Source organism: Ammodytes marinus (genome assembly GCF_949987685.1).
Source record: "Ammodytes marinus genome assembly, chromosome: 4".
Classification (NCBI taxonomy): Eukaryota; Metazoa; Chordata; class Actinopteri; order Uranoscopiformes; family Ammodytidae; genus Ammodytes; species Ammodytes marinus.
This window is the reverse complement of record NC_137233.1, coordinates 17,265,181-17,289,138: the sequence shown is the minus strand read 5'-3', so window position 1 is coordinate 17,289,138 and position 23,958 is coordinate 17,265,181. Positions and strand designations below refer to the sequence as shown.

At 40.6% G+C, this 23,958-nt stretch overlaps 1 protein-coding gene across 1 annotated transcript in view; it reads right to left on the bottom strand.

The window, feature by feature from the left end:
- Nucleotides 1-2,682: 2,682 nt before the first annotated feature.
- The window catches only part of cacna1da (calcium channel, voltage-dependent, L type, alpha 1D subunit, a), a gene marked incomplete at both ends in the record, with an annotated part of 61,806 nt that continues 40,530 nt past the window's right edge, over nt 2,683-23,958 (bottom strand). The window contains 26 exons of the mRNA XM_080026886.1: nt 2,683-2,988; nt 3,125-3,442; nt 3,783-3,889; nt 4,323-4,462; nt 4,650-4,778; nt 5,376-5,402; nt 6,398-6,789; nt 7,220-7,336; nt 8,191-8,324; nt 9,890-9,991; nt 11,785-11,887; nt 11,994-12,090; nt 12,215-12,342; nt 12,766-12,925; nt 13,013-13,104; nt 13,196-13,261; nt 13,353-13,481; nt 14,498-14,530; nt 18,430-18,513; nt 19,808-19,918; nt 20,866-21,024; nt 21,200-21,401; nt 21,610-21,756; nt 21,853-21,905; nt 22,018-22,125; nt 22,245-22,332. Coding sequence (XP_079883012.1) covers nt 2,683-2,988; nt 3,125-3,442; nt 3,783-3,889; nt 4,323-4,462; nt 4,650-4,778; nt 5,376-5,402; nt 6,398-6,789; nt 7,220-7,336; nt 8,191-8,324; nt 9,890-9,991; nt 11,785-11,887; nt 11,994-12,090; nt 12,215-12,342; nt 12,766-12,925; nt 13,013-13,104; nt 13,196-13,261; nt 13,353-13,481; nt 14,498-14,530; nt 18,430-18,513; nt 19,808-19,918; nt 20,866-21,024; nt 21,200-21,401; nt 21,610-21,756; nt 21,853-21,905; nt 22,018-22,125; nt 22,245-22,332 — 3,532 coding nt within the window. The remainder of the gene's footprint in view (nt 2,989-3,124; nt 3,443-3,782; nt 3,890-4,322; nt 4,463-4,649; nt 4,779-5,375; nt 5,403-6,397; nt 6,790-7,219; nt 7,337-8,190; nt 8,325-9,889; nt 9,992-11,784; nt 11,888-11,993; nt 12,091-12,214; nt 12,343-12,765; nt 12,926-13,012; nt 13,105-13,195; nt 13,262-13,352; nt 13,482-14,497; nt 14,531-18,429; nt 18,514-19,807; nt 19,919-20,865; nt 21,025-21,199; nt 21,402-21,609; nt 21,757-21,852; nt 21,906-22,017; nt 22,126-22,244; nt 22,333-23,958) is intronic.

Genomic DNA, 23,958 nt, shown 5'->3' with positions numbered 1-23,958 from the left:
TAATCATATCAATATGAAGAAAACTAATAGAAACGTTCAAATCAATATGTGTTTCTCTGTAAACTGGTACCATTTCATTTTTTCCCCTACACGTCAACAGAGAAACATTGCACCTTGAAAATATTTTTTAATACTCTTTCATTCCCAGCATTTTTAAGGTGAGGTGTAAATGACAAATATAGATTCCACTAAACCATACACACAGTCACAAAAAGTACAAAATTGTCTCACCTTAATACACAAATTTGTTTAGAAAAAGGAGAAACAAAAGCACTATACAGTTACTTGTGCAAAGACAAACAGCTATGTGCTAATATTTAAATACCATTGGTATAGACTGAACCAAATCTTTATTTTCTTTTTTCAGGAATCCCTGACATGAGGTAAAAGTAAGTTCTTTTCATCTTTAGTTCAACACAACTTCTAAAAGTGTTTACAAAATAATGCATATCTTCAGTTCATCAGTACTGTAATTGCTACGAATAGTACAATGTGCCTTTTATGTGCATTGGTCCTTTTATGACAGTCATCAACAAAAGGACTAGAACACATTTTTTTTAAACTCACAAACAATTCAAAGAGCCCTTTCAATGTGCACACAAAATGGAAAACCTACATTTTCATGATAGTGTTTGGTTGAATAAGAGTACAGAACGCACTCGTCTACAAATCAAACACTCATGAACAGATTAACCCCAAATATCCTAGTGCTAATTCAAACTCTCCATGGTTATGCCTGAAGATGCCCCCTTGAGTTTGTTTAGTCCACTATCAGCTTTTGTAAGAGATCAATAAATGGCAACTGATAAAAAGGAAGAACTTTTTTTTTGTCTTGTGATCAAACTTGTGGGACTCAGTTGCTCCTTTTTATGCATTCAGGGATAGTTGTGTCCCTCCTGGTCTAATTAATAAATGTGTTTAGGGGAAAATCATAAAGTCCAGGCTCAATCCTACCTTAAATCTTTCAAAGACTCCCATGTGGAACAATGTGACAGACAGGTTAGTTGAGACAATGATATGTTGACACAGTTGTCTAACGAGGTATACTGTATGCAGGAACCAGGCAGGCTGAGAGAGAAAGGGGCGGGGGTTTAGTATTGCTTAGCCTCTCTCCAGCATCCTGACGCCACAACACCCTCTGTCCTACCACCTACAACACACGCTGGACACATTTCCAACCTTTGGATGTATGCATGTGTCTCCTGCCACCACATGCTGATGCCTCACACTACATGAAGGCTGAGATGTGATTGCCAAGATCCAGTATAAAGGTTTAATGGAATTACACCATGATCAACAAAGAGAATGTCATGGAAAATCCCAGCACAAGCTATGAGAAACATTAATTTATCCCTGTTATTACCGTCTATCACTTTTCTTTCTTTCAGCAGCAAAAAGGCATTTCAGTAGGGGCTGATGAAACCTAGGTTTGACTCTGAAACCAACTAAAAAAGCAGCATTGTTAATGCACTATGCATTTTAAATTCTCGTGCATGCCCTGCACAAAATATGCAAATAAATATGGTCATCACATCTGTATAAAATTTCAGAACTGGATTCTTGAGGCTTGCCTTCTAAAAATGCTCCTTTAAAGGGCGCTTAATATTATGCAACTGGTGTTGGTTTAGTGAAGTAAGGTGAACTCCTATGGTAAGAAATCAAACCATTTGCATATCTTGTGCAGTAGTGTTGTCACACAAGCAGAACCTCTTACAAATGCTGTTTTCATAGGCAAAATAAAGGGTGCACATTAGCAAAAAAAAGAGAAAAAAAGGCAAATAAATAGCAGAGTATTGTACCCAATAAAGTATGCAAGTCTGCTTTTGTAGCATAACATGAGTCACAAGTGTCCATATTGCTGATCTTTTAAATGATACATAATTACAAAATATAGAGTATCTCTTTAAAAAGTTTCTTTTGTTATATAACACAATTTACAGCAGATCAACTATGAAATATTAATCAGGCTATTTTAAAGTTTTGAAAGAACCTGCCTTCTAGTGCATTTAACACAAATGCTTTTGTCGCTTCAAAAGCACAGATCTCAAGTTGAATGATGCTATAAGTAGGACAGTAAGTTTCCTGCATAATCTGGTGCAACTCTACTGGTGCTCTTCACCTTTTGACTCAGCTGTAGCAATCGATAAACGGTTTGTTCTAACAACAAAGGGATCAAGTTATACTAACGACTACGGGGGGTGGAGATATGCCTTTCTATACTTGCATTGAAAACTTGCATGATATGCCAAACCTTAATAAAGTGACAGAGGTAATGACATCGTACATCTGATTGTCATCACCCTTAGAGACCCGCCCTTCAGTGTATCTCACACCTTTGCCAATTGGTCCATCTTTCACTGGCATCAATGTCCTCTCTCTGATGGGCTGCAGGCTGCAGGCTGTACCTGTACGTCAACTCAAGGTCACAAACTTTGACAGGATGGTGTAGTCAGTCCCTCTGTGCTCAGAATGGATGGTATCTGGCTCTGTGCTGTGGCCTCCTTTGCTGGCAGGTGGAGAACAGTGAAATGAACGGGACTAATGTGTCTCTCTTCTTTATGCCTTTTCTTTTCACTGTAAAAGGCACTTCTTTTGGTCAGAGCCAACAGATGCATTTTTTTATTTTTATTTTCACTAATATAGTCTGACAAGGTTCTAGTTTGCGGATTTCTCCAGCCACTGCTATAAAGTCGTGATGCAGATCATCTCGTCTGCTAGATCCTCCTCATAAGGAACTCTGGGTTCTGTATCCGGCTCCTCGTCGCTATAGCTGGCTGCGGGGTCCTGCAGTTCATAGTCCCTAGGAGTCAGAATGGGAAACACGTTGACCCCGTTGACTACCGGGGCCATCCCTCCGTTCAGCAGGTGACTGGCTGCACTCTCCATCTCATCTATTGTCATCTCGCACGCATCTGCTATCTCGTGCTTTGTGGCAGCGACAAACTTGGGGTCCTTGGCATATCTCCCAAGCCCTTCTGATATCAAAACCTGCTCGACAGAATGTGAGGGGAAAACATTTTTACTGTTAATTCTTTTTGTAATCTTGTTTTACTTATCTTGCTTGGTACAGCATGAATCTATAAATGTGCCAAAGTATTCGTTGAGGGAAAATACTCAAACTCACCGCTTCCACAAGGCTGGTGGCGCTGCCTCTCTTCTGGTGGTACTGGTTATGGAACTCTGGCGGCACCTGCAGGTGGACAGGTGAGTACATCCTCTGGGAGAACTCCGGGTCGTCGGTGTACCAGGAGCTTTTGCGCACCGACACTTGGCTGCTAGCAACACTGTCCCTGTGTGGGTGGTCCACGCGGATGAGAGGGGTGTAGTACGGTGACTCGTCTTTACTGCCCGGGGTGGCAGGGGGCGTGGCCCAGGAGCGGGTGGAGCGGGTTGGGGAGAGGCGGTGGGCTCTGCTGGAGTCCAGGCCTGCTACTGCCATTACCTGATGAGACACGTGATACAAACTTTATAGACAGCCACACAACAGGCAGTTACTGTACAGTAAAGCTGTGCTGCTCTACTGCTAGACTCGCACAGCCAGACCAAACTACAGCTAGCAGTACTCTACTACTGACTACGACTACTGTGTGTGCACAATTGACCTTGCATCAACAAATAGATATTATTTTTAAGTTACACTTATTACTGCAGTAGAGGAAGATATATGTTTCAATTTAGAGACTGAGGGGAGAAATAAAATGATTCCAAAGGATGTCCAAAATGTGAAGGTGTTCAAAGCAATGTAAGTGTAGCAGTACATGTGAGACATGTGCTTGTGTTACCTGGTGCTGCATAAGGTGCAGTGGTAGAGCAGTACGCTGATGTGGAAGCTCATCCTGGCTACTTTGTCTGCGCAGACACTCAAAGTTGAAGGATGGTCTCCTGTGACCTGAATGAGTCAGGAGTTGAGCAGTGAGTGACCACATGCAGCAAACTTTGACAGCATGCAACATTGCCAACGCTCAAGGAATGTGAAAATGGATGAGTGGGTAAATCATACAATGAGGGTAAATGGAATGTGTGAGTGGATTTAGCAAGCAACCCTTTGATGACAAAGGCTAGTGTAAGCTGGTGAGTTGTGTTCATGCGTATAGGATAAGAAACTTGCGTAAGCTTTAGGTTTACATTCACTACCTATGTTTATATACTTCATGAAGCCAATGTTTGAACCTGCCGATACTCATATGAATTGGCCTCAGCAACATATTTTTATATTTTAGTTTATCTAAAATGTATACAATTTATTAGTTGGAAAGTTGCGTATAAATATGTTTAGGGTAAACACTGGAATTCATGCTGCAGGATACAAGAGGGCAAGATACCTTGAGGCGTGGCAGGCAGCAGCCGTCTCTTTGGTGACCTGTGTGAGTCGCGGTAGAGTGGCTGTTCGTCATCGTCATAGTAACTGTCGGGGTGATGGTAACCTTTGGGAGTCTCATACTCTGTGTCACTGTTCTGATACCTGTCAACATATGGAACAAAGAGCAAGTTGGAAGACATGGTGTTGGCTCAAACACAATCCCGAAACCTTTCATTTAGATTAAATGTCTGGTTATTATACTTATGAATGCATGTTTCCTATTCTGAGTAGCAACAAATTCACATAAGATTGCGATAGAAGCTCAAGAGGCAGTTAGAAAGAGACATACCTTTCCCCTGACAGCATGCTATCGTCTTCATAAAACTCCTCCCCACTGTAATACTCCCCAGAGAAGCGGTCTTCCTCCAGCTCCTCCTCCCTGCGGATGGTGGGGTGGTGGCCATCAACCCCATGGGACCTGATGAGAGGGCAGGGCACATGGGTGAAAAGGTGCACACTGCAGCTGTTCAGGGCTTCTGGTTACTGGAATAAGGCCATGCACTGCCATGCAGACGCAAGCCTCCGGGGGGAAGCAATGCAATTGACCACCCTTGTAAATATGAACCACAGCAAAATTTAGACAACAGGCACAAGTTCCGTGCAGAGAATCACTCTAGTCATCTACATATCCCATCCGCTTTGAGGTCCTTCATTACATTAATTATAACAAAGATTTCCTCTAGTGGGTGGAGTGAATCATATGTCGGACTATATAATGTTGAAGCATGAAACTCAAAACATTCTCATACACTTCCTTGTTTCCGAGCATTTTAGCAAGCATGTCACTTTGACACATGCATAAAGCCTATCCTAACTTACTCTAAAGCATTGGCACAACTGCGTGATGACAAAAGCAGATGATAGCCAGACAAATGACTGGCCAGCATACAGCACATGAAACTGACTTTTACCGATCAAAAACCAAGTCAAAAAGAGACAAATACACATAAAAATTAAGTCCTTCTTTGGCTACTGAGACAAACACCTGGAGCCAAACCTAGAACGAATAACATACCTAACATAGGTCTCATAGTAGCGCCTTCTGTCCAAGAAAGCAGAGGGATGATCGAAAGAAAGCATTTTGGTTAGGAAAGAGAAAGAGGTGAACAGAAGACAGAGAAAAGGGTGGATAAGGTGTGACTCATATATATCATACAGTATATGAAATATATACTGCATTCCCATATATATATATGTGCATGGAGGAAGGAGATATTGATATGGTGTGTACGTCGACTCCAGTGTTTGGTTGACAATTCCATTTCATTTTCTTAAGATAAAAATCAAAACCAATCTCTTTTGTAAAGTGGCAGCAATGAAATTGTCCCCCAAACTTATTAGATACTAAAGAAGACAGGCCAAGTACTGGAGTGACTATAGAAACTAAAGAGAGCATGAGAAATCAGGAGATAAGTGTGCTATTGAAATGAACTGTCAGTATGAGTAGGCTTCTGACCCATTATGGAATCAATGGTTTGCAATATAGGTTTGTAACACAGGAAGAATTAATAAAAAGCTGGGTCCTGGCTGTAGAATTTTTTTTTAAATGTTTTATACAACAGATACGATCTTGAGGTATTCTTGTTTCAGTGAGTACTTAATGTTTAGAAACCTTTTCTTAATTCTCTGAAATGTGCTGTCACACAACCTACAAGATAGCTGTTTGAAATGACAAAGTTCAGGTGAACAGTGAAACAGTAGGAAAAAAACGTGCGTGGAAATCCATAATCCAGATACATTCAACCTCTTGCTGTCAGATATTATCATTGAATGATAATCCTTCGCCATTTTTTTTTTGTTTTAAATTATCTCTTTACTGCTTATCTCTTCACAATACATAGGAGAAAACCATGATTTTAAAAGAAAAACACTACCAACTAGGGGCGAAAAAAAAACCATATCTGTAATAATGAACTAATTTGACCAAAATCTGTCAATTTAAGAATAACCAATGGTGTGGTTTGACGGATCTCAGTATTCACTTTTTATTTGAACCATTTAGGGGGCCTAATGATCAGTGTCTGGATATTGGCCTACCTTTGACCCTGGGGTGTCCGGGGCTTCTCATAGTCGTAGTAGGAGCTGCGGAGTCCTGGGTAGCCGTTGGGAGGAGGTGTGTGTTCATAGTAACGATGGTGTCCTCCGTTGGGAAGACTGGACACGTTGGCGTTGTTCAGGTTGATGTTGGTGGACTTGGGAGACTTGCCGTAGGAGTTGTGGTGGCGGTGGTGATGGTGGTGGTGGTGATGCTGGTGGTTGGGATGGGACATTGCGTTGGCCCGAGACAGGCGTCCCACCGGCTGGTCCATGTGGGCGTAGTGAGGCGGAGGCTGCACCTGTAGAGGGCGCTGTGTGGCATTGGTCTGATGGCTGCTGGATCGCCGGTGACCACCGTTCATGAGGTGGTTGCCAAAGAGCCCGCCGTTACGCTGTGAATGAACAGTGTACAATTAAAAACCCACCACCGTTTTTTTCCCGCTTCAAACAAAGCAACGTCACACAAATATGCTATTGATGTTAAGTCTGATTTTCTTTTCAGAAATTTGTATGAGCAAAAAGGAAGTTCAGAAGCTGATTCATGGCACATGACGTGAGGAGCAAAATGAATGCACTGTTTTGTAGATTGTTGGGATTGAAAATGGAGGAAAAACAAAAGGTATCAAAATCAACCAAATTATCAGAGTGCTACATATTGTAGCCAGTACATCTAAAACATATTAACATGAATAAATCACCTTTTATAAATAGCTCTTTTTATATGTACATTACCATGGAACACACCTATAAGTAACTTTATAAGCACAATATTGAAACTTATCCACAAACATTCTTCCTGCCATGTAAAATTAAATCAGTTACCCTATAAATTTCCTCGTCTTCCTCTGGAATAAAGTCTACTAGCTCGTCATCTTGCAGATCACATGATATCGCTCGGCGAATTTCGGGCCCAATATCATGCAGGGTCCGAAGGCCAGCCTGTAACCATGACAATGAGAAGGCTAAACACTACAGCGGGGGACCTTCATCTTACAACTCACATAACAAAATCTCACATCATAGTCGCAACCACCATGCGCACGCACACGCACAAACACACACACACCTGTGCTGGAATAATGCAACACCTGACACTTTCAGTACTGACAAACTGTGTGAGATGAGAACACGCAGACAGACAAATGTGCTCTCCTGAATGTAACCTGCTGTGAGTATTACTTTGCTGAAAAGTCTTGTGCAGCATTCAGCTGTGCTTTCTTTCACATGTGTAGCGGTGAGTGCTTTTAAGAATTACTTTTCCTCCTCTACTTTCATTTGTAGGTGTACTTAACCAAATTTGCACAATATAAAGATAATGCCATATAAATAAACTGAAAGCTGATCATGTTTATCAGTCTGACAATGATATATGCTGATAAAATGTAGCCATATATTGTACGTTTAAAGGTAACAGAAATGGCAACGAGCTTTGGATGTGAATTTTCATGAGTTGATGAGTGAATTGTGACGCACAGGAAAACACATGAAATGATGTCTGGAGACAATGACACACGCTTAACATCAACATCTATGATATTGGGAGACACAGAGACACAAATAACTTAATCACAAAACATGTAAATCACAGATTCATACTGTACACCAAGATCATGAAAGCCCTGCTGGATCACAAACCATAACATTAGCACAATCAATGATATTTGAATGATGTGCACAAAGACACATTCTACAGACTTAACTCAACAAAGCAACTTTGCTCATATGTCCACACACATTTCAAACAGTCGCTCTCCTTACTCTCGTAAATAACACACCAACACCGCGAGACTCACCTGTAGAGCAATAGCTGTGTTGTTCTGGGAGGGGTTAGCACCCACCAGGCCTTCCTCTTTACGTTTCTTGAATTTCCTAAAGTAGTCCTGTATCAGGAAGGTGGCATAGAACTTCCCCACGGTTACCTCATCATCTGAGTGAACAGACCACACAAATGCTTCCTGTGTCAGCAGGTCACTACACACAGTACCCTGGGAGACAGAAGGAGAGACTCTTCTCCTCCCTTATCCATTCTACCGTAGGATTGCAAAAAAGTGAGGCACTCTTTAAACCCAATCAACCAAAATTATTTTATATCCAAATTATATACATCCATCTTGATGGTGTATATACTGTACCTCTTTCTGCATTGCATTCCTTTGCCGTGTTGTGTCAAAAAGAACATAAAATCAAATATTTGCTACAAAATCTTCATGTTGTGTTTGTGTATTTCTACATCTGAAGATAGGCTTTAGATACAAATGATAAGATGGATTTAATTGGAGGAACTAATGTAAATAACTGCTTCTGTAAATGCTATGTTCTTTCTTCGTTAATGATGGGCAAATGATGAAGAGGACAGAAACCTCAAATAGGTCACAATTAAACAAAAAGCAAATAAACAATAATACTGCTAATTAATCAATTAGCTTCAGTGACATTAAGGCGCAAAATAAATAGTTTAATTTACCTTTGAGACTTTTTGAATTTGTTCAAATATCATATATATTTTCATTAGGTATTAACCAACTCTTTTTTTTTTGTCTGAGAATGCTAATTACATTACTAGTTTCGAGCATGCAAGCCAGCAGATACTGTATGCATCATAAATGTTATGTTTGCATGAATTCACATCTTTGTGCTCATGTTTGCCATTTTGTAATATGACATTGTGTACTACTAGCAGGGGAATATTGCACTTAAAATTAAAATGGGCATGTTTTTGTGTGATACTTTTTTTGTACCATTCCCACTACCCTTTTGTTTTACATTTGAAGAGTATGTGCAAAAGTGAGTGAGAATCATTCTGAAGCAGGGGTCTGAATCACTATGAACAAGCACGCTGGGGACAGAGATCGGAGAGAGAGGCAACGCTAGTTCCATGCCACCACCCTAAAACAGAACTGCTTCAGAATATTCTGAAGTGGCTTAGCGATTTGGATACAGAGATATGAAAAGTGTGAGGAGAAGAAGAAGCTGTGGAAGCTCAAGCAGTGAAAAAAGGCAGAGATTAAGACAACAGAGAGAGAAAGAGAGATACAGATACAGATGGAAAGAGACAGAGATTAGTGAGAGAGACAGAGCATGCTATTTGCATAGTTGTCTACAAGGCCATGCAAGCCCAAAGCCCAGCAGACAGTCAGTGGCCTCCGTCAGCATCCGGGGCAGGAGGGAGAAGTGTGGATCAAACAAACATTGATAAGAAACACACTGCTGAGGGGGCAACCAGGAGAACATGAGCACAGCAGAAACAGCACCATACAGCTTTACTTGTGTTTGAAAATGTATGCCTATGCATGTGTTTGTGTGTGTGTGTGTGTGTGTGTGTGTGTGTGTGTGTGTGTGTGTGTGTGTGTGTGTGTGTGTGTGTGTAAAAACAGCATGTTGGCAGGTGTGTGTGTGCAATTCTGTGAAAGCTGTTCCACCTCCATTTGTGTGTCAAACTACAACAGGAAATGTAAGCGATTTCATTGACAGACACAGGCCGATTCCACTGACCACCAGCAGGGGGCACCACTTGATCCAGCAGCTTCATGCTGGTTCTCTTCCAGATTTTCTTGATGACAGCTCGCAGCTCTTCGTTGGCCTGCTCCAGATTACCTGCACCACAGGGAAACAAGCATTGCAGAGAAACCTCAGCCACTCCAGTTTACGGCCTATTTAATCCACCCAGGCTCATGATTACAGGTAACAGAGATCATTAAGATAATGCATTGTATTGTACAGTCATATGAAAAAGTTTGGGAACCCCTCTCAGCCGGCATTATAATTGACTCTGCTTTCACACAAAAAAGATAAAAGTGGTATGTCTTTAATTTACCAGGAACAGCTAAGTACTGGGATGTTTTCCAAACAAAGATTTTTTGAAAAGCAGTATTTAGTTTTATGAAATTAAATAAAATGTGAAAAACTGGCTGTGCAAAAATATGGGAACCCTTGTGGTCTTGCTGATTTTAATGCATGTAACAGCATGTAAAACTGAGGACTTTAAACACAAAATTGGTTGGATTATGTTGTTAAGCCTTGAACCTCATATAAAGGTCTGTTTAATCATGATAAAAGGTATTTTAGGTGCCTAAATGCAAGTTGCACTTCTCTTTGACTCTCTGCAGAAGTGAGACAGAATGCGATCATCAAAACAGCTCCCAAAAGATCTTAAAAACAAAGATTATTCATTGTCATGGTTTAGGGGAAGGCTACAAGAAGCTTTCCCAAAGGTTTCAATTGTCAATTTCTACTGTAAGGAACGTTGTCAGGGAATGGAAGGACACAGGCACAGTTGCAGTTAAACCCAGGTCTAGCAGACCAAGAAAAGTACAAGAGCGGCATATGCGGCGGATTGTGAGAATGGTTGCACACAACCCAAAGATCACCTCCAAAGACCTGCAAGAACATCTGGCTGCAGATTGTGTATCTGTACATGGTTCTACAATTCAGTGCAATTTGCACCAAAACATCTGTATGGCCCGGTGATGAGAAGGAAGCCCTTTCTGCGCCCATGCCACAGATACAGTTGCATGGAGTATGCAAAAGCTCATTTAGACAAGCCAGATTCATATTGGAAGAAAATGCTTTGGACTGATGAGACAAAAATGAAGTTATTTGGTCTTTATAAAAAGCAGATGTTTTGGTACAAATTGCGCTGAATTGTTGAACGATGTGCAGATACACAATCTGCAGCCAGATGTTCTTGCAGGTCTTTGGAGGTGATCTGTGGGTTGTGTGCAACCATTCTCACAATCCTCCACCTATCCCGCTCCTGTTTTTTTCTTGGTCTGGGTTTAACTGCCACTATGCCACTGTGTCCTTCCATTTCCTGACAACGTTCCCTACAGTCGAAATTGACAATTGAAACCTTTGGGAAAGCTTCTTGTAGCCTTCCCCTAAACCATGACAATGAACAATCTTTGTTTTTCAGATCTTTTGGGAGCTGTTTTGATGATCCCATTCTGTCTCACTTCAGCAGAGAGTCAAAGAGAAGTGCTACTTGCATTTAGGCACCTAAAATACATTTTCTCATGATTAAACAGACATTTCTATGAGGTTCAAGGCTTAACAACATAATCCAACCAACTTTGCGTTTAAAGTCATCAGTTTTACATGCTGTTACAGGCATTAAAATCAACAAAACCACAAGGGTTCCTATATTTTTGCACAGCCAGTTTTTCACATTTTATTTTATTTCATACAACCAAATCAAAAAATCTTTGTTTGGAAAACATCCCAGTACTTAGCTGTTCCTGGTAAATTAAAGACATACCACTTTTATCTTTTTTTTGTGAAAGCAGAGTCAATTATAATGCCGGCTGAGAGGGGTTCCCAAACTTTTTCATATGACTGTATGTAAGCTCTATGAACAGTACTGTATAAGGTGATTTGTAATTGGCTCATACCTTCTGTTTTAATCTTGAGGGCGGTGCGCACCAGGGCAAACAAAGTGGCATTAAACATGACTGTGCCGTCACTGTTCAGAGGCATGTTCATGGCTACCAGCCTCTGAAAGAAGAGAGCAGAAAGAGGCCTTTAATATGGTAGCACAGGCTTTATGATCAGTATTTCTTGTGCATTTTGTGAAAGCCATAGAAGAAAGGAGGAATGAGACCTTGCAAGCGACCCTGTGAGGGCACAGTTTGCCAAAGCCGAGAGGAGGTTGTATACGACGAAGAAGTGTTACAACATCTAGATGTTTGATTCTGCCCCTGTATGAGGAAAAAAATTGGATATAAGACGTTAGTGTGTGAACTACATGACCGATGACTGCAGGCAATCATGTATTAGAAAATTATTAAAGTATTCAGATACTGTAGGTAATAAAGCACATACTTTGCCTCTGGGTCGTATTCTGACCAAATTCTCTTGAATTCATCAAGGTGGTGTGGACCAAGGATGGACCAATCACGCGTTAGATAGTCAAAGTTGTCCATGATGACAGCCACAAACAAGTTGATAATCTGAAAGGCGCAAAAGAAAATTGTCATACAAAAATTTGCTAAGTGTTTTTACAGGTGTGAAAGAACTGTAAAAAATAAATAAAGAAGAGGGTACCGTATCAAGCACAATGACTGGATATAGAACATTGACGTTTCTGGAACTATAGCAAACTGGGTTCAAATAAATTTACGGACAATTTTGTATTTCCGCTTTTTCTTGTTATTTAAAGATTGGGAGCCATGCTGTGTACATACTGTATAAGTAAAGTTGCATGGGCAAGGCTTTACATTAATTATAGGTAAGGAATACTGAATTAATCAAACATATTAGACATAGACGGGGCAGTATTGATGTTGATATATAAAAAGGTGCAGAGGGTACTGTACGATGCACTATGAAAAAAAATAATAGTTAACCAAACACTGTTTAGTTTAAGTGTGTACCAAGAAGGCGCAGAGCATGTAGAAAGTGATAAAGTATATTATCGCAAATCCACTGCCGCATGTCATCTCCTCCCCGGGGTTGTAGTCGGACTCAGGGTCACACAGTTTCCCTGACACACAGGCCAACATGATCTCCTGCCACGCCTCTCCAGTGGCACATCTGAGGAACACACAGGCATGATAGGATAACTCACTTAACAAGTGAAGAAGAAAACTAAAGGGAATCCATTTCCAGAAGACCCCACACCTGAAGAGAAGGAGCACAGCTTGTGGGAAGGTCTGGAAGTTGTTATTTCTGTTGATGTGTGTGCCGTCCACCATGGCAACCTTTCCAAACACCTGAAAAAAAAAAATAATTATAAATTAACTATAACCTTACCAACCTGGGTAAAAAAGAGGATAAAATGTATGTCACTTATTAGTTACCGACCTGCATGCCAATGACGGCGTAGATGAAGAACAGCATGGCTATCAGAAGAGCAACATATGGAAGAGCCTTCAGGCAAAAGAGAGGGAAATGAAAGATTAACATAAGTGACTTTAATTTTTCTCTCATTCACTGAGCCAGGGATTGTACGGCGCCTCACCTGGAAGGATTTGATAAAAGTCCAGAGCAGCGTGCGAATGCCCTCCCCTCTGCTGAGGAGCTTGACCAGCCGCATGACACGAAAGAGACGAAAGAAGGTGATGGATATACGAGCACTGTCCTCTGTATTCTGTGGAGAAACAGTCCGGAGTCAGAGGACAGGAGGGCAACGTTGTATGTAGTGAACACAGAGCGCCTGGCTGTGCTTTACGGGGTGATGAGGTCTGGGACCCACAGGGCCAGATTCATATGGGCTGAGAAAGCAGCACTGCATATTTAAAGCATGCACAATGGCATGTTAAGAAAAAAACCTAGGTGTGAGTTTGACCATTTGTATTATGTATTGAGTTTGTATTAGTTTTGTGGGGCGGTGTCTACTAGATGTCCAAAGTGCAGTCATTCTATACAGCATATATGAGGCTGTAGATTTCAGACAATTTCTGGTCAAAACATTAGCCAATTATTTAGCAGTATGTCTAAAGCAGTGTAGCTTCAGCTGATATGTGTCTGTTCATCTGAATCCAAAGCACTGTCAGGAGCCATGTCACTGTACAGACCTACAGGGAAGGAGGAAGCAAGGAGGCAAGCATGCTGGAGAAATAACCTTGCCATACTCGAGAGAGGACACATCTGCACAAGCATGGCACCCTCAGTCCAGAGTCACTGCATGCGGAGTCACAGTGGGGGGGCCAACCCTAAAAGGTCAGCCATGATTATCACAGGTCAGAGATGGGTGACCTGATCCCAACAGTCACCCATGGGCCACTACCACACGCAAGAATGGTGGCAGAAACCATGTAGCAGTGTCAACAGTATTCAAACGTGAGGAGCAGCCGAAAAACCGCTCCCACCCTAAACAAGACACACAGCGTCACGTTTGAGTGACACATTAAGAAATAACTCCAAACATTGTTTGGGGGAAAACATTTTTTTTGGAGGATATCTGCAAATGCAAATAAACAAAACGAATGCAGATAAAAAAAAAACTAAAAAAAATCAAAGAAATGGAAACGTTGCCATGAGAAAATAAATAAAATCAAAATAAACAATAGATCAGAGACAGAACAGAAATAAATAAAACAAAGAAATAAAGGCATATCTAGCCATGGCATTGCCCTGAAGGAGGAAGGGGGAGGAGCATCTTACCCCCAGCTCATCCACCACTGGAGTCTCCGTTGGCTTTAAAATCAAAGACCAGTATTATTGAATTGTAAAGAGCCCGCACGTAAACATGACATTTGAAAAAGTCTTTATCACACACTCCAGCACAGGTCAGTAAGGACGCAGACAGAAAGAAGTCACTACTCTTCTCATTGACAGGACAACACTGCCTACAGACACTTAATATAATGACAGACATAAAAAAACAGTATTTTAACACTTTAAAAGACGGTCACACAACAGGTTTTACAGTTGAGCATTCCCACATAGGACTTAACAATTTGTGGGAGTGGGACTGACAAACAACATGAAATTACTTAACTATTTAGTAACACATAGACTGGCACACAACTTTATCACTGCCCCAATGTTATGGTCATCACTGATGGTATTCAACGGATTTCATGGTTGAGATGTCTTTGCCGAGCTTAAGACAAAGTTAACTGACTGACATTACAAAATGTATGTTCATGTCATGATTAAAGGACTGTCTACAATTCATACAAGGCCTCAACCAATAGCTAATACTGTATAGCAATATATAATTCCTGTATATCAACATTTAGACTCAGGCAAGTCATATGTCAACATATTAGTTGATAACAATCACACATTTAGTAAAGGCACCTGTCAAAGGATTGGGGTAAATGTAAGACGGCTGCAATCACACTCTTCTCTGGATTGTAATGATTTAAACTAAGTATTTTGAAAATAACGTTTTATCAATGGCTGAAATGAAAAGGCTTGCTCACGAAAAAGAAATTGGGCATAGTAAAATAATTCAAAATCTACCACACATACCCACATCCATACACATAATCCACACGTCACTGTCTGCAATTCATGTCATTAACAGTAAATTGTATGGATATCAGCAGTGTTCAGCGACGCAGAGAAAGTCCACATGCAAAATAAAATAGAATCATCAATCATAGTGGTGGTGGTTAGACTTTAGACTGAACCTGTTTAAGGATAATGTGTTTTTTTTCAAAAGAATGAGATTAACTCAACCCTGAAAAGAGTCATATCAGAAGGCTGAAAACAAAGAGATACTCCAGACAGACACGGCTTTATTCAAACCCCTCAGAACAATACTTGACCAAACTGTCAGTATGAGGTGCAGAATGAGCAGAAATGATAAATATGTAGAATTAGCTTGAGGAGGTTCTTTAGGTAATCCTGGCCACAGCATTGATGGAGCATGCGTTTCAGCATTGCCACGTTGCTGGGGAAGCACTGCACTGCACTGCACACGCACTCATGACACTAGGATGATGAGGAGCCATTGGTGAGCTCATAGCAATGCAGCAACTCATGCATGTCAATATTGGCCGGCAACAAAACTGCCATAGCAGGGCGCTCTCACAGTCCGATGCAGAAAAGGGTTGAATGAACAACAGAAAAGGAGAAATAGAAAGACAGAGAGGTAGGAGGAGGAAATTATAGATGGAGACCAATACTGGGATAGAAAGAAAAAAAGAGGGAAAGATTGAGTCATAGTGAAATAGGAAGAAGAGAGGCAGGGAGGTGTGAAGAGGTAGAGAGTTACTGTTGTGTTCATGCACCTGACTGGAGTCTACACACCTGCGCTACACATGAGCTCCATTCTGAGCTTTAAGAGCTCACTACAGGAAGACAGAACAAAACACAGAGACAATCACTCACAGAGACACAAACACAAGATCATCAAAGAACCTCAAACTCAGCTGCATTAAACCACCATCAGTGTACAATGGACAAAAATAAGGACTAATTTAATTTCTTCTGATGAGATCTCATTTCACAGATTCTTACTGTATTACTGCATGGTGAGAGGATACTTAGTATTTTACTTTGATTTAAGGTCAGCAACTGACTGTGTAGCCTTTGGTTGCTGAAAAAGCTTCTGCTGTATCTATACAGTTCACACCATGACCTATCTGTTTTACCCTAATAGTAATGCTTTCATTTGACCATCTGTTAAGCTGCAGTGACATACACAACTTTAAGGAAAGTAAAGTATGAAATTTGACATTTGATCATGTCCTGATGTATAGCTTATTCAATAACGCTGAGCTTCAATGATTCTATATCAAAATAGTCCTTAATGTTGTGTACGGTGGACAATTCCAAGCTCTGAGCTCCAGGGCCATTCTGTCTGGAGGTAAAGGTTGAAGGGTATGGCAAGAGAGAAAGGTCAAACTTCACAAGGCTCTATGGAAAAAACTGACCGGAGGGGAATGGAGTGGGTGGCCAAGCGCCATCTGTGAGAGGGCATGGACATGGAAGCGGTGTTAGGGAGTGAGGGGAGTGGCTGAGGCTTCCCAGCATGCATTTGACTACAGTCACACAGCTCAAGACTAGAATGGCAAGCAAGCAGCAAAACTCAATGATTTAAAATAAAAAGCTGGATCAGCTATTACAACAGATACAATGGAAAATATGTGATCTTGTAAGTTTAACAGCAACAACCACATGCAATGCATTGCAAACCACAAATAAATTCAAATGGTGGGTGAAAGGTGCTTCACATGAACCACTATGTAAGCCCTTGTGAAATCAACATCATGTACCTTACACACATAACAATCATTAATACAGCACACCTTGAAGTACAAATGATACACATTTAGAACACACATGCACAGCAATATTAACCTGCACCCACCACCACCGCATGTTTTAAACAAAGTGTGTGCTTTTCTGTAAACTCATGCAGACACACATTTTGGAACACAAAAAACATGAAATATAACTCAAGAAAAACAGCACTGCAGCTCAGACATGAGAGCACTCGGGAAGGGGGAAGGTGGGCCGTGGTTAAGCAGTGAGTCTTAAGCAACACCGTCACCTCAACTATGCCTCAGGAAAGGACACATTTGGGACTTGTAGCTTTCTTGGTGCTTTTTGTATCTTGGATTATAATCTGACGATCTCTACCATTTCCGAACCATTTATTAGTATTATCCTCAAAAGCACAGCACAACAAAGTAGAGCACAGATATTTAGTCTTTTCTTTAAGTTTTTTTTGTGAAGAGATTGCCATAAAGAGAAGAGTACTTTTGTAGTTGTTTAATGTAGAAAAAGATTTTATTCAGCCTTGGCATGAAATTTCCAAGGTACTGACTGACTGACTTTTAACAATAGTGAAACTTGCTACGTGTAACTGTACTAGAAATTCTCTGACATTACATGATCTATTTAGTTTGAATCCACTGTGATGGGGTCCCGAAGATAAAGTTGATTCAGACAACAGATTAAACACAAAAACATTTGTTGTTCATTGCCATACTTGCCTCTACAAGTTTCTATGGAAACAAAACGAACAAGAGTAAGAATTAGACCAACCACATCACAAATCAACCAGCTGAACCAAAAATACAGGCCTCAAGTCATACAAAGACAAAGTAATTGGTAAGTCGTGCCCAAGGGTTAACAATCAGCATGTTTTGTCATGATTCCTGCAACAAACAGAACTGCGACACGTTGACGATAAGACATTTAGCGTAAGCAAAAATCCCAACAAGACAGACTATTCAGTTAGCTCATTGTACTGAAGAACAACAGGACATAAAATAAGGTCAAACTGAAGCTTTAAAGAATAAGCCAATGGCACTTCTATCTTAAAACATATAATACCTTTCTATACTGTAACTAATGCAAACGTTCTGCATGCTCAATGTCATAGATAGACATTTTAACAAGGAGGCTACAAAGTGGCTCAAAAATTATTTAAATTAAATGAATCAGAGAAGATAGGTCTACTGTCAACTCTGTCTCAAAAGGGTCAAGTTTGCTTGATTTTTAGGGTCCTCCTGACAAAAAGGTTAGGCACCACAGCACTATCGAATTTCAAAAAAGAATTCTGTCAATTGCCATGTGGCTTTCCTGTAAGGCTTCAGTTAAACTTGAGCGGCAGAAAGAAAAGTGGTACTTACATTAACTTCGGTGATAGCGATATCGACGACGCTACCAACAACAATTAAGGCATCAAATGTGTTCCAAGCATCAGCGAAATAGTGCTGTTGATGCATGGGGTTACATGTGAGGGGAAAAGATGGGAATGAAAGAGAGAGAGAGAGAGACAGGGAAGAGAAGGAAAAGGAGACAAGAGTCAGGAAGAGTGGAAGGTAGAGAGGGAACAATTATGAAATGGCAGGATGAGAAGGACATGAAGAGAGAAAAAGGGAAGAACGAGTATTAAAAGGGATCAGATAAAGTGCCAGAGGTCAAGAGTCCTGCCGTGGAAAACTGCAGCGTGAGCCGAGGTGGCCCGGAACAAAGAGAGAGGTCAGAGAGCAGTGGGGCTGGTTGTAGCTGAGCTTACTTACATCGATCTCACTGAGAACTATGTCTACTATGCTGCCCATCACAACCAGGGCGTCGAACACATTCCAGGCATCCCCAAAATATCCCTGAGTGAGGTTGAGCAGGTCAGATGTGAGATCGGCAAAAACAAGAAGTCTTTACTCGTAAACTGACATTCCTACCAACTGATTCTGGTAATTAAGAACATTTTGTGCAGTGTTATATATTTGCACCAAATTGATATTAATATTTCATGCAAAAGCACAGCTGCCAAGAAAAAAAGACAGTTAGTGCTATTTTAGATATAGGTACTGTATATATATATAAAAAAACTTTTTTCTTTTTAAAAGCACACTGCACCCCACACTCTGTCTTACTAGCATCCTGTCCTTCTTCTGAACACAGAGCTGTTGGGCATGCGGCGCAGTTGAGGGGAAAGTGGAAAAACATTCTCTGTTAATCAGTTTCACATAGGCTGCTCCATTCTTCAATACTTAAGCAATACGTTCTCAAAAATCTGCTTCTCTGCTCTCTTGTGGAAGGTTAGACTGAGATTATTTATACCACACTACTATTAGACCAGCAAATGCTACATCCAGGTGTGGTTAGCTTAGTTTAGCATACAGACTGCAATGCATTGTGGAGCGGTTGAGTAGGAAAAGTAACCTATTGATCCATACACAAAATATTCCCGGAAGTTAGTACTTATCCGGGCATTTCTCGCCTACACAAACTCGCATACACAAGCGTCACATACTCAAAGTGACGTCAAAATGAGTATGAGTAGGACGTTAGTATGGCTTTTCGAACACAGCCATTGACTAGCTGTTTCCCCTTGTTTCTAGTCTTTATGCTAAAATAAGATAACTTTAGCTTCAAATTCAACAGATGGATTGAAAAAATGTATGTTAAGGTAGGACATCCGTGTCAGATTCCAGTTAGTGTCTGTTTGAATTTTGGTGGAAGTGGCCGTATTTGTGTATGTCAACTATTTGCAGGGAGACTCACCCTTGGTTTGAAAGCGATGAGTTTGAGAACCATTTCCACAGTGAAGACAGTAGTGAAGACCATATTAAGAATGTCCATTACATAGTTAAATAGTGCCGATTGGCCGTAGTGCTGCAGAAAGGAGAGAAAAGGGGATGGTTATAGAAATCTGATGAAGAGGTAGCTGCAGTTAATTTGATGTACGCTGAATTAATTTCAGACAAAACAAAGATTTCTTTGAGAAAGATCAAATATAATGTGGACACAAGAAAATTAAGAAATATCATTTAAACCTTTAAAGCCAGAATGTTTTTATTATTTATGAAAGCAGTATCCTGAGTGGTTTGTGAGTGTGTTTCGCTTTCAGTCCATGTATTTCTTCTTTGTCCCTGGGTCTGTTGCCATTTATTGCTATTACAGTAGCAATATATTTCATTTTTTATCATACCACTGGAGTGTGCCAAAGTCAAACATTTTAAAATTATACACATCTTACATAAAGAAAAAAATGTACCTTGCTGATGTTGTTATTTAGGAAGTGTATACAGAAGAGTATGAGGGCCACGCGAGAGAAAGAAAATCTGGAGGAAGTTTATTTAAATATGCAATATGCATACATTTTGAGAATAAAGACAAAATACAATAGCCTATAGAGAGAATTTCTTTTTTGAAAATAAAGACGACTGATTCTCAGTTTATTAACCTCTTAAATGGCGATAAAGCCACTTTATTTGGTCTAGTTTATAAACAGAGACTTAAGGGTTTAAAAAACGGAGAATCAGTTCCTTTTCTCGATCTTGTAAATTTCGACTTTATTCTTGAAGTGCATAATAAAAAAACACCCCTTTAATTTTTTTTTCAGTCCCGTGGCCCTATACTCTCACGTTACTCTCACCAATTGAAATGATTGACACATTGACTAATCTAAAATTAGGAAAATATTTTTGCGTGAATCAAATATATTTAAAGTTCACTCTTGTGTGAAATTACAGTACTAATACTGACACTGTTCAGACACTGATGTTAATGTATTATTTCACAGAGCTGGTTTATATTTTATCAATGGTGGGTCTTCTTACCTGTACAGCCAGGCAGAGTGTGTTGAGCATGATGAGCACAAACATGATGTACTCAAACCCAGTGGAGTTCACCACATACCAGAACTTGTACTGGTATGGGTTCTTAGGGATGTACCTCCTCAGTGGACGTGCCTTAAGAGCGTACTCCACACATTGACGCTGCACGGGAAAATACAACAATATGTTTCAATGCTTGATTAAAAACAAACTTGATACTCTCATTTCGAAACTAACTTAGACTAAAAAACACGAGCCCCAAAGGTCACTAATTCTTGAGCACATATAAACACACAGCTTCCACACACCCACATCTCATGCACCTGCTGACACTGACCTGGTTCTTGTCGAGTTCACAGTTTTTGTACTCTTTCTCTCCTTGCTCCTGAAATGTGACGATCACAAAACCTACAAAGATGTTCATCATAAAGAAAGCAATGATGATGATGTAGATGATGAAGAAGATGGAAATCTCCACGCGGTAGTTGTAAATGGGACCGAGGTTCTCCCTGTTGGAGTCGATTGCCTTGTAGAGTAACCTGAGAAGAGAAGGAAACAGCAAGAGAGCGTGTGACCCAGTTTCTCTAAACGCCAATCCCATATAATTTGTGTTTTTACCGGTTCTCTCAGTGCACTTTAAGTGAGTGTAAAATGCTTTTATATGGTGTTAATAATACTAAGATGTGACTTATTTGCGCTTATCATTTTTAAAGCTTCAACATGAGGATTTGATAGGGTGAATCTTACGAGGGCCAGCCTTCAAACGTGGACACAGTGAACAGAGCCATCATAGCCATGAGGACGTTGTCAAAGTTGAATTCGCTGTTTTGCCACAGTCGTCTGTGAATGGTTGGCTGGTTCACATCTCCATCCTTATATAGGATATAGGTACCCCTATGGGAATATGACACGTGGCACAAAAAGTTAAGACTTAAACTAGCCAGAACATTTAAGTACTAACCTGTGAAGGAAGGAAGGAGTAAAACTAACTTGCACTCATCTGAGGTGGACTTGGCTTCATCCGTGCAGCGATAGAACTTTCCCTACGCAGGACAACAAAACATTTTCAATCACATGCCAAATAAATTAACACTTGTATCACTATATATACAGCTTCAACTGTAACCCCCTTTTTCCAAGCTCAGTTCTGCTGACCTTAAACAGCTGCACCCCTATGCAGGCAAACATGAACTGGAGCAGAGTGGTGACAATCATGATGTTACCGATAGTTCTGATGGCCACGAACACACACTGCACCACATGCTGTAAGACAGAGACATAACAGTGTTAACAATTTGCCGCGTCCGTACTGAACAGAAAACTCCATTATTGTGGTTATTATTGTGGACAAGCTGCAGAATGAAGCAGTGATGAGGTCGCACCTTTAGGCCTTTGGCTCGGTTGATGGCCCTCAGGGGTCGAAGAACACGAAGGACCCTAAGAATCTTTACCACAGAGATGGCTGAGGACCTGAACAATGAAAACAGACAGGTGTGGCATCAGTTTTAAAGCAAGGTTTTGCAGGGAAACGACTGACAAAAAGTAAAAATTATGCTGCAAATCACTTTTCCAGGAGCCCAGGCATCATTTCAGGAACTCAAGAACTCTACCTGCTTTTTTACCAGAGGAACTAAAATAATCTTTTGCTGTAATTCTTGGTGCTAAAAAAAAGGTCCCTGCTCGTGGCTACCACTTTCTTATGGGCTAGAATTTGCAAGCTGAACATCGCTGACTATGCAAACACAAAACCTGTGTCTGCTACAACTTGTTTACATCTTAATCACAAGAAAGAAGCACCTGGTGCTGCTGGATTTAACACCAGGATAAGGGTGGAACATGTCTTGTAATATTCACACAAAAAAAGACACTGTTATGTTGTCGGCTCCACTGATCTGTGAGCATGTGTGTGTGTGTGAACAAGCTTAAGGCACTAGTGAATGAAACAGAAAAAGAAGAAGAAAAAACATCCCGTGTCAACAGATTTGCACAACAAATAGGACTGAACATAAGCCTGAAGAAAACAGAGGTGATGACCTTAAACACACAAAACCCTCCACCTATACAAATAAATGGAATAAATATACCCACAACAGAAGAGTTTTCATATCTGGGAAGCACTTTAAGATATGATGGAGGAACAGGCAATGACATCAAAAGCCGTCTCAACAAGGCAATAAACACATTCAGAATGATCAACAATGTGTGGAAGTCCACAAAGTACAGCATCAACACCAAGCTCAAGTTATACCAGAGCTGTGTTCTCTCCACCTTACTATACAGCTCTGAATGCTGGAGGATGACAGAGAAAGACCTTTCCAAGATCTCTACATTCCACACAAGAAACCTCAGAATAATCTTAAGTATATTCTGGCCTAACACCATCTCCAACCAGCAATTACTTGCTCAGACAAACCAAGAAAGTATAGAGACCATTATTACAAGAAGGCGGTGGAGAGGTATTGGACACATCATGCGAAAAGAACAGGATGATATTACAAGAACCGCCCTACACTGGACACCTGAAGGCACTCGAAAGAGAGGACGACCCAAAGAGACCTGGCGTCGAACAGTGGAGAAAGAACTGAAAGCCATGAAGCAGACCTGGAGTTCTATCCAAAAGCTCGCCCAAAACAGACAGGAGTGGAGATCCTTTGTTGCTGCCCTACATGCCACTAGGCATAAAGGGCAGTAAGTAAGTAAGTAAGAATGAAACAGAGAGAAGGAGCAGCGATGAATAGTTCTTGGCTTTTCATTCTGCTCTTTCACTCATATGTACTGTACGTATGTTTCCATTGCATGCATTAAAACATGAGTCACACATAAACACTGTTCTTAAATGTCAATTTAAAAAAAAAAATCTGTCTGGTTTTTCTGATTCCTTGTAAACCAGGGGTGTCCAAACTACGGCCCGCGGGCCAACTGCGGCCCGCGGCCCGCTTTTTATTGGCCCGCGGCCGATTTTAAAAATATAATGCAATATGGCCCTTTAAAAAAAAAAAAAAATTTTTTTTTTTTTTTGCATTTCTTAGTTAACCCACTAGTGCAGGGGTGTCAAAACTGATTGATTGGCCCTTGGCACATTTAAAAAATATAATG